Source organism: Pyrgilauda ruficollis, unplaced genomic scaffold (genome assembly GCF_017590135.1).
Source record: "Pyrgilauda ruficollis isolate IOZ18807 unplaced genomic scaffold, ASM1759013v1 scaffold11, whole genome shotgun sequence".
In the NCBI taxonomy this organism is placed as follows: domain Eukaryota; kingdom Metazoa; phylum Chordata; class Aves; order Passeriformes; family Passeridae; genus Pyrgilauda; species Pyrgilauda ruficollis.
This window is the reverse complement of record NW_024509210.1, coordinates 4,240,931-4,252,177: the sequence shown is the minus strand read 5'-3', so window position 1 is coordinate 4,252,177 and position 11,247 is coordinate 4,240,931. Positions and strand designations below refer to the sequence as shown.

General features: G+C 37.6%; 1 protein-coding gene across 4 annotated transcripts in view; it reads right to left on the bottom strand.

The window, feature by feature from the left end:
* Positions 1-254: 254 nt before the first annotated feature.
* The window catches only part of CCSER2 (coiled-coil serine rich protein 2), a 60,856-nt gene continuing 49,863 nt past the window's right edge, over positions 255-11,247 (bottom strand). For 2 of the 4 annotated variants that reach the window (XM_041473653.1, XM_041473662.1), the window contains exon 10: positions 255-5,481. In XM_041473653.1, coding sequence (XP_041329587.1) covers positions 4,666-5,481 — 816 coding nt within the window. In that variant the 3' untranslated portion in view covers positions 255-4,665. The remainder of the gene's footprint in view (positions 5,482-11,247) is intronic. The other 2 variants (XM_041473670.1, XM_041473679.1) reach the window with 1 other exon arrangement.

The window sequence follows — 11,247 nt, the reverse complement described above, 5'->3', positions numbered from 1 at the left end:
CCCACGTTCATCTGCAATCAATACACTAAAATGTTTAGCTAAGTCTTTTCCCCTCCTTTTCTTTTTTCCTTTAATAACAGTCTCACGCTAAAAGCCTACCATTTCTGTTAGAGAAAGACAATTCCAAGAAAAAAATCCATTGTAAGTGTAAGAGCCTAATCTCCCTGTCCCCCCAGATTTTCTGCCTACAGTTCTGTCTGCATTTTGCACAATGACTTGAAAAAGCATAGACATGAATAGTCAGGAGAAAGAGATACTTATTAGAATTATGACTTTTATTTTTATTCACTAGAGCAACATTGAGGAAAGAATTTATACATACAGGTTTTTTAATCAACTTTACAAGCAAATTCCAATATACAATATTTACTCTGGCCTGGGTTAAAAAACCAAAAACAACAAAGCAAATAGTAAGGGTACCTCTTGTTTTAGCTAGTATTGAATTGAAGATTTTGCTACACAGGAATTATGTTGGCTTTATGGTGGTGCTTTTACAATTAGTAGGCAGTGAGCAGCTTTACCATAACAGTGACTGAATTTCCTTGAAAGCACAGTTGTAATATGACTACACTGAGCCCTACCACCAGGGCCACATGAAATCCACTCTGCTCAGAAAAAACCTCTGTAACGAGATAAGGAACAGCTACTGAAGCCCAATTCAAGAACTGATTTCCATTTGTACGGCAATAAAATGTCCATATTAAGAGGATTATGTGCTGTGCAAAACCAGAAATACTTCCCCCCCCAACATGCAACCTATCCCAGTATGACACTTTAGAATGCGCATATGGCTGTGACATGCAAACAAAGGAAATCACGCAAATGGTATTCAGTTTTCAGGCATTGTTACAACAAATCAGCATGTAGATCAAGGCTGAAATGAACTGTACTGACCTGTAATGCAGTCTAGTTGCTATGCCTACTCTCACTGCTGTAAAATAGAAAGTCGAGGAACCCCTTGCTTTTTCCAAACTGTATCAAAATTGTGTCGTTTTGGATTTTCAGGGCCTTCATAATTATTTCGAGAAAGCTGGAGAGATAATATTGCACTTCTTTTCTCACAACCATATTCTGGGACCATTATTCTTTAAGAGCTATGCTAGTCCTAGGGAAATTTTGCCACTGGCTTTGATTGGCAGTAGGAAGTGCTAGCTTCAGGGAAGGGGAGGGTCATAATGATCTGGCTGTATCATCAGTGTTAGAATTCCACGGTTAAATTAAAGTCATTGCACAACAAAAACGCAGTACACTATATGAATGCTTTTAAACATGCTAGAGTGCATATCGATCCTGTGAAAGTGATGTGAAAATACCTTGGAAACAGCAACACTACCAGGGAAATTTGTTTCAAACCAAAGCCACACACAGCAGGAGGCATCTAGATTATTTTAGGCACAACTCCAAGCAATAAAGCTCATTTAAAGTGCAATTCTGTTCTTTTCTTTTGTGTTTATTCACTTGTTAAAACGCGTAATTGCCTCTGTACACGCATACTGAACAGTAGTTTAATACTTTTGTGAATATTGCACAAAAGAATGAGAAATGAAAAAAAAAATGGCAATAAATCAGTTTTATAAACCTAAAAAAAAAAACCCTGAAGATATCAAATACTTAAATGTACACATTTTGGATAATCTGCACCAGTACTGATGATATATCTGCACCTTCCATAAGGTAGATATGATACCTGAAAACACTCACTTAATCCCATTAGACAAGCACTCTCAGTGCCCTCTCATCCATCACTCCCCAAACCCCATCTTTCACCGAGGTGAAGCTTCAAACCTCACTTCACCACTTCTCTCCCAGCTGCCCATCTCGTGACAGGCTTTGCCATACTCTGGACTTACTATACATGCAACAGAGCCTTCCCTGGTAAATTCTGAAGAGCCCAAACATGCAGTTGTCCTACAGGGATGCGAGGTTAGCAGCTGAACACAAACACAAGCCAGGCTAGCATCTGTCTCATCCATGATCAAATCCTGCTGGCTCCAGCTCAGTGTCTCACTAACCTGTCAGAACAAAACGGGGAAATGCTATAAAGAAGGACTGTAATCTACCTATGTTCCTTTAATGCATATATACACACCCATATAAATATAAGATTTTCTTCTGGAAAGAAAAATTAGGAACTGTCTTTTTAATGAAAACCTTGATCATCTCGATATTCTTTGCTTAATTTGCTTTGATTAGCTCCTTAATTTTCAGTAAAGGTGCAGATATGAATAAAGGTATAGATATCTATACTTTCAAATGTAAACATAAAAATTGAAACATCACTAAATCAGGCTGGCGATACCTCCATAGTAAGAAGCAGAAGATGATGAATTTCTGTCAATAACATTAGGTGAAAATTGTATTTTTACACAAAATCATACAAAACAAACAATAAAATCAGCTTCTCTTCAAGGAAAGTAAACTTAAAAAACACACCTTCCATAGAAATCTATATGGACCGAAAATCAACCAGGAATCTGATCATTCCCTCAGCAGTCTTTAAACTCCTGAGAAACACAGTTAGCTGCCAGGAGCTAGTTTTGGGGAATATAAAAAATGAGTTTTATTTTCTTATTGAAAGCAAATGCGTACACTAAATACCACTAATTCAATGCTTTTCATAGAAATAAATTATTACCAGAGCATAATTGTTACTGCAATCTCAAGTTGTGGTTTCTGATCCTATACCAACTATAACAATTAACATTATTTGTCTTGTTATGTCTGTCTTGCTTACATTGTCATCACCTCAGTTCACAGAAGGTCCTGCAGGTCCCTTATTTCAGACTGATCTAAGTAGTTCAGAAAAAGAATCTTCCCCCTACCCATTTCCCTCCCCAAATTTTTCATTCTTCCACTTCATCTTCAGTTAAATAAAACTACAGTGTAAGAAATCCAAAACAATCTTGAATATCAACGATGTACTGAAAACTCAGATGAGATGACTCTTTTTTCCTTCACCCAACTGAAGTATCCATCAGGATACCCCCAGTTAAAGGGCTTATATTATAGAAGCTGAATATTGAATTCATTTATGAAATGTCTACACCTACTCACTTTAATTCTCTCAAAGAAAATACTGTAACATGTCAATGTCCTACAGCCAGAGCCTAGAACAAACTAACACTGTGTTGCATTTTACTGACATTATGTGCTCTTCAGGAACAGATTTTGGGCCAAATTGTTGCAGCAGCCTTCTGCTGCTGATTTTAAAACCAACTTGAGAACAGGAAAAAAAAACCCAGTAACATCCAAAAGAGTAATGGTAAAGATGGGAAGAATTGGGAATTGGAGATGGGACATAACATCAAATTTCTGGAAAGCTTCACTGGATATGCGCGCATGTAACTCGCATCATTCGTGTCATGGTCCCAGAGTGCACCAAGACTACTTTCAGAAAAAAATACTTCTCCTACAGAGCACAAAAATGTAGATTTTTTTTCTACTTAATTTCCCCAAGAAGCTCCTTACCAGTTATGCACTTCTTCAGAAATTACAAAAAAAAAAAAAAAAAAAAAAGGGAAAAGAAAAACAAACCAAAATAACACATCTTTGAAAAACTCTTAAGAGTACCAGCTCTGCACTAGGACATAATAGGATTGCTCAAAGCAAATAAGTGGGGTTAATTTTTTTCTTTTTTAAAAAATAGTTGCATTTTTAATATAAGTTTTATTCTGTAAAATAGTTTCAAATTCTTACACATATGGCAAAGTTTGTGCAAAATTTCAAGTCAGGTACTTCAGAGCCTTTCAATATTAAACAGAAATCAATAAATACAAGCAGAACAATAAAAGTTTAAAATATTAATTAAAATGCATGTTGTGCAACCTCAACATAGGTGTTCTGGACCCCTTATTCCCAGAGGCTCCCTACTTACCAATTCCCAAGAGCCTGCATTGGAAGGTTTGGACAAACATCCTTAGCACTGCATTTCAAGAATCTACCAGTAATGTGTCTATTCAACACAATAAAAACATACCACAATCATTTAACAAATGAGGATGTTTAAACGAGAAGATTCATTTCACCCTGTGAAATCTGCCTAATGTCTGTGAACAGTGAAAACAGGATAAATAAAGAACAGAGCTACTTCAGATTACAGCAAAACAAAACAACACAACCCACCCAACCCATGAGATTAAATAACATTAAATATGTCAGTCTTGAGAGAATGATAAATACAAGGATTTTTGCATAGGCCTCTGGAATACAGAGTCAGAATTATGGCCAATAAAACATCTGCTAGTCAGTCTAACTTTCTACCACTCTGACCTAACGAGTACTCAGAACCAAGAAGTTCAACAGAACAACAATTGCATTGTCTAATAACTCAAACAGAGGTAAGCAATAATTTCTGCCATCCTGAAATAAATATGCAGCATTCTGGCATTTGTGGTCATCACAGACTTCAGTATTTGCTTAATTACAAAGATTGCAATACCATCTTTATTACAGACCAACGATAAAATAAAGCACTCTTAGGAGAAACTGCACAGCTCACAACATCAGCCTCAGAACACAGCAGGATGGAGAATGCAAACCCTAACGAAGATGCAATTTGGAACAGTGACACAGGATTTGCAGGCTGCAGGTACGGCAGGCTCCAAGGCAGTCACAACAAGGGAAGTGGGACATGGCGTGGCATCGGGCGGTGAATGTGGAACGGCCTCAGTGTGTCTTTGGTTTCGGGAGGCGGGAATGCCGACCGGAGGGCATGCTGTCCCCGGGATGCACACCAGAGGAGTGTGTCTGCACGTTCTCCTTTCTCTGCACTGGTGGCCTTGGGATGTTAGACTTTAGGGAGGTGTTCTGAGGCTCTGGAGGTACTGGTGTGGATTTCTGACTGCTCACTTGCTTGGATTTGACGAAGGACATAGTTGGTGGGCGAAGTTTAGACACTTTCTGACTCTGTTTACCCTTTAGGTTATCCTGCCCAGATGTTGGCTGTGGCTGAGTTGAACTACTCAGTGGTAGAAGTTCCTTGGCAGCAGCGGAGTGATCTGCAGATCGTAAGGGAACGGCCATGGTAGGAGGCACTAAAGCAGTTGGGGGTTTCACGATTCTCGAAGTCTTTGGCTGAGAAGCCTGGTTTGTGAATGAGGGTTGACCTCTCACAGGTAAGCCAGTCTGCACCTCCGGAGCATCAGCTCGTGCAGAGGTCTGAAAGTGGGAACGAGGTGGTAATGTACCTTTCTTATTACTAGCCACCTCTCCAGGGTCTTCGGTGTTTTTGCTTTTCAGATTGTCCAAATATGATGCATTTTCATCTTTTGTATTTAACTGTACATTTGTTGAAGAGTTTACGTCATTCAGGCTATTTTGGAGAGAGATATGTGCAGCATTTCGACTCTGATGATTTCTATTGTCATGCAGATCTGGTTTAGGATATTCACTGTGGGCCTCGATACGTGGAGTTTTTATTAGTTTTCCCTGGGCGAGGTCTGTGGAATTGGGAAGGCTGCTGGAAGGCTGTAGTACTTGAGGCTGTTGAAGATAAAATAATACAAGAATATATTAGGCACAGGAGACACCAGATACACTCAGAATCCAACATGAGCTGACTGGATGTTTGATAAGGGCTGTATATCTGGGTTTTTAAATCAAAACTTTGACTTCGGCAAAACAGGATGGGTCACGGGACGCACACAAATGGAACTTGTAACTGAAGTGGAAAAAAATATATCAGCACTGAAATAAACAACAACATAAAGACAAAAAGGAAACCGACCGGCTTACAAAGGAAAGATGAAGAAGGCATGGTTGATGGTTTCACCCAAATCCGCAGGACAGCTCAAGAATTCACGTCGGTGCAGATCAATCCTAACCAAGTGCTTAACCCAACACAACAGCTGTGTCTAGCTTCAATTTCTGCTCACTGCATACTGACCTCAACTACCCCAACCTTTTTACTGCACAGGCAGGAAAGGAGTTGGATGGACCACATGGATTACAGGCCGTTTCCTTGCCTTACTGAGGCCAGAAAGCCTGGTGGAAGTATGTGCTAATCAGGCTACTGACTAAGCTTAGGTAACTGTTCTATCTTGAACTGATTTCGAATGGGCTGATAAAGAAACAGAGTTCATGTGAAAGTAGAGACCACATTCTACCACACTGATAGCCATGGGATAAAGAGAACTGTAGAAGATTTTACATTTTATCAGAAGATACAATCTGATCAGACACGCATCAGACAAGAGAATTGCCAGTACCTCTTCTGGGTAATTTCTATTCTCTTTGCTCTGCCCTGTAAAGAGACTTAAAAGATTAATGGTGTACTAGCTTCACAATACATCCTAGACCTGCGACTTGGATACAGATTTTGGAAGCATTACTAAAAATTCTGCAACTCATGGCAAAACACAAAATCTGTTAAAACCTAAACTAGGGTTTTAGCAGGTTTACATTATTTTTCTCATTTTCTTTACAAAGGAGGGGAACTGAACTCCTGCCAACTAGTCATCACTCAACTACCTGGATTCTTACCAGCTGACAGGTTGCATGTACACAGTAAACAGGTTTATTCTGTTTACTAGAGAAATAGAGTAAAAAAAAACAAAAAAACCAATGTTTGTGTTTGGGAGATTTGACTAAAGTGTCATTTTAGTCATAAAAAAAAAAAAAAAAAGCAATGTTTGTGTTTGGAAGATTTGACTAAAAGTGTCATTTTAGTCACTCTCCTGTATTATTCAAAAGTTCTAAAGAGAAAACCCATTATTTGTCTGGTCTTCATAGCTCTTCTTTGAATTAGCAGGAAGAATGCAGTGATTGCTATGAATGCCACATTTAGGGCCATAGCCCATCTCAGGACTCTTTAGGCTTTTCATCTTTTCCCTGGCAGTATTATTACTGAAAACTGAATCCTCAAAATTCCTCATCAAGAAAAAAGTTGAAGTTTAATGAGAGGAAAATCAAGATTTCTCAGTCTATTTGTTATTTATGGGCAGTTTTTCCCTTTAGAATAGAACAGTTATCTCATAAGAAAAGGCAAAATCTGGACCAGTGACATCCACTATCACTGACAGACATATAAGGCAAATATCCTGAGCAGTCAAAACATTATTGTTTTGGAAAGAGGGAAAAGATTTTTTGAAAAAGGCAAAAAAGCCTCCAAAATGGTGTCAAAGGAGTACCAAAACATTATTCCTTATGTTGCCCAAAACTAGCTTAACATTGTAAATCCTTCTTAAACATACAAGCCTACAAGAAGGAAATGCTAAACACAAGGAGTAATTGCATACATGGAAAGAATTACACCTTAAATAAAATTAGTCCTCCAGATATTTTTTCCGTTTTCCAGTGTTTATTACAGAAGTTATTATTCTTCCAGTCTAGAAGCTGACAGCCAGATGTTAGCCAAAATGATTTACTGATTTGAGATCTCACCTGCAAAACCAAAACTGCTAATGAATGCAGAAATCAAAGCAATATGTACCCAATTCTCATGCAAATACTACAACAAATCCTATTTCCTAATCCCACTTGAAAAAAAAAAAAAGTTAAAACATTTATAGCCTACAGTATTGAGTCAAATAACTGAAAAATAATTGAAAAAATAATTGTCAGAAAATTTTTGTCCCTCAGCTAGGAAGGGTTTTTAAATGCTAGTCTTCAAAAACACAGATAAATATCTAATCTAATCAATAAAAATTCTAACATAATATCAAATAATTCTAGCAATACTAATCAACAAAATTTAAAAATTGCTAAGTTACAGAAGAAACTAAATTTGTATGGAAAGTTGAGTTAAACACAAACACACCTGAAGTACAAAAAGCCATCAAGGTTTCAATAATGCTATTTTGCATTCTTCTGACAAAGGCTAGGTAGTATCTGAGCTCTTCCCTTCAGGCAATTTTGCATTTTACATATAAAAATAGCCAAGTACATGTTTTCCTCATTATCCTTCATAACCTTAAATGGTCTAAGAAGCTTATTACCCAGAAAGTTAGTGATGCTAAGGTAGAAAATGGCTATGTGCTCAGAATTATGAGGACACTAAAGCTCTGGTATCATCTTTGCCCTGTTGTTTTACATACTGTACTGATTTGTAATTGTGTGTTTCTGCTCAAGATCTGTCCAATTATCACAATGACAGATTTTAACATCAAATTTTTATATGCATTGACATTCAAAATGACACTAAGAGCAGCAAAATGCCACTTGCAAAATATGCACGTAATAGTTCACAAGGTATCCAGCACTGACATTATTGTCACCCACAGCTCATATCTTTGTACTAAATACAAGTTCTCCTTTCACAAAGAAAGTCTTTGAAATTCTGACCATGTTACTGGTAAAAATAATAAGCCAGCTGAAGGACTGAAGTACTTGGTGAATTCCATCACATGAAGGAAGAAAAATATATACAGAAGCATTCTGCCTTCCAGGCATAGTATTTTATTTCACACAAGTCCTAAAATAGGGTTTTATCTGCACTGTTTTAAATGCACTTCTGGTAATATTTCTGGGGGGGGGACAGAGCATGATTTGGAACAGACTGCCATGCTATCCAGACTTCTATTTATGTCCCATAAAGAAAACGTGCAGGTAGGCAAACACCTGCACTCCTTTGGGATGGCACTAAAATGCAAAGCCGGACTCAAACATTTCAAGTACAATGTAACTGAGGACACTTAGTCCTCCTCAAACTGAAAGTACATTTGACAAAGTGCTTTGGGCACATGCTCCTTTCTGTACAAAGAAACGGATTTTTCTGTACTGGCAAGAGCTTCAAAGCCTTCCAAATATTGATGTACTAATCAAAATTAGTCAATTCACTCCCTACTTCGTTAGCCTAAGAGATTTTCCTATTATTTCTCTCAAGTGAAACTGGCTGTTACACCATCCAGAGAAAGATGACATCCACGACAAGGATTACCACTACTGTACAGTTATCAAACTACTGAGATCGTATTAGCTTTGTGCTGGAAAGCTCAAACATCACGTTGTACTGTTAAAGAAGTTAAATGGACTATTAAAGAAGTTAAAAATGTGGTCATGGCTGTGATATTCATTCATTAGCTGAAAATTCCCTTCAGTTTTGGTTATCTTGATCCCCATCTTGATTCCCTTTATAATACCTTGTAGAATGAAATAAAGTAATTTTCTCCCTGCAGTGTCTTGAGGAAGGAGGGAAGCAATGCAATGGAAAATCTGAGAACTGCATGCACATCTCCCACAGACATGCATCATGCACGGGGCAAAGAAAAAACCCAACAGTGAAAATGCATGAGGAGGAGATGGGAATAAATCTGAAGTTGTACTGTACCACGCTTTATCACAGAAGTAATGGACTAACTTCTCAACTCCTTGCCAATGGCATAATGGAAAGCAGAGACAAGAAAAAGACAAGGACAATGATGTCAGAGGACCAAGACAAAACAATGAGCAATTGCCATGACAAACTGCAACTTTTCACTTCAATTGCAATTACCGTGTTCCCCACTGGTTTTTAATCCTCCTTCAAGAAACAAAGGAAGCAACAGTATTTAAGTAATGCAGTACAAAAACATTTACAGCAAGACCTTTGCTCTTACAACTTCAAGGTTTTTAGCAATTAACCTCTTATACTCCAAATACTGCAACTAGAATTTGTGTGTATCATTAAAACTGCATAAAAGAAAAATCTTAGCACCCATGCATATGCATGTTCAATATCTAACCCTGAACAGCAAGGTCATTAAAGGCACAGCATTCCATCCTTGGATCATATTGCCCTCATTTTTCATAGCTCAGTCTTCCCAGCAGCTCACTCACAAGCTGGAAGAGACAACTACCACAGGTTCTTTTTGGAAAGGGGTGGAAGGGAAGGGTCGCAAACACTTCTATGTAACTCTTTCATTTCCTCATCAGTTCTGCCATCCCTCCTCTCACTGCCTTGGCACAGGATAAGCTGTCAGTTCAAACCACAGCCTGTGCAGACACAGCCCTGCTGAAAGGCTGCACCAGATAGCTCTCATTTTCCAACTCTGGAAAACATCAACATTTCACACCTTAAATCTGTAGCACGCTAATACCTTCTTTTTGAACTTTTTTTTTCTTCTTTTCCTTTGATCTAGCTGTATTATATCCACATTTCAGCATTAAAATGTAGGATTCTGCAGTATGGAGAATGATTTCAAACGATGACACAAAACAACCATATTTTTTAAGCATAATTCACCACAGCCATGAGGCTAGTAAAATAATTAGCAATGTGGCAAAGCATTATTATTCTTTCTGCATAATCTGTACAGAAATCCCAATTGGAAAACTATTTTTTCAAAGAAAAATTACTTCAAGTAATAAATAACTACATCAAGGCAGGTATTTCATCCATAAATATAGATATATGTGCAGGAAGCAGATAAATATGACCACATACAAAGTCAAGGGGTTTTTTGCAAACATAAATTCTGTTTGGTACAAGAGTCCTCTCTCTTGTAGTTGACTCTGCAAGTACTGAAGTTGGGAGGAAAGGAGTTTTTCCTAAAAGACTCTCCTTCATACAGCTGAGCACTCTTGGAGCAAAAATAATTACATTAAAAAGGCAGTAAATGTAATGATTCCAGGATCTTTTTAGTAATTTGTCAGAGAACTTCCCAGCTAATGCTCTGGAGCAACTTGTTTCTGCTAACATAAACACTCTGTACACCCTACAAAGCTGTAGCATTCCATAAAGCTTTGGAAACATTTCAGCAACATGTCTTTGTTTAAAAGAAAATGCATGAAAAAGCACAGCCTGGATCTGATTTATAGTCAGTGGGCATAGAGCAGCTTTCTTCCTGGTGATAACAAGCTGTGTGTCACCTTCTATAATTGCTTAGATTATCTCTATCTGTAATACTTACACACAAAAAGTCTAAATACTTCTTCCAGGACATGCACAGTAAGTGGAGATGTAACAACTGCAATGCTTGAATAACAAAGTGGTTTTGATCAGCATTTCTGTGTGGAGAAGCACTTGGGGTAAGGGGCCTAGAGAAGGTGGTGTAATATTCTTGTATTACAACACAAAGTCATGATTGCTTCCTTACCAATTTTTACTCTAAATCTTTATTTCTAGAGCTGTATAATTAAAGCTCCAGAACACAAATGGAAAGGGTTTAATTGTACTGAACAAAGTTTGAGATGTCATCAAAATATATTCCATGATAAAAAAAAAAAAAAGAAATGACCCTTACACAGGAGTTTAGTTCAAGACATGTGGGAATTACAGGAACAAAACAATTTGGTTTTTATTCCTAAAATGACAAAATTAATGTACTGTTA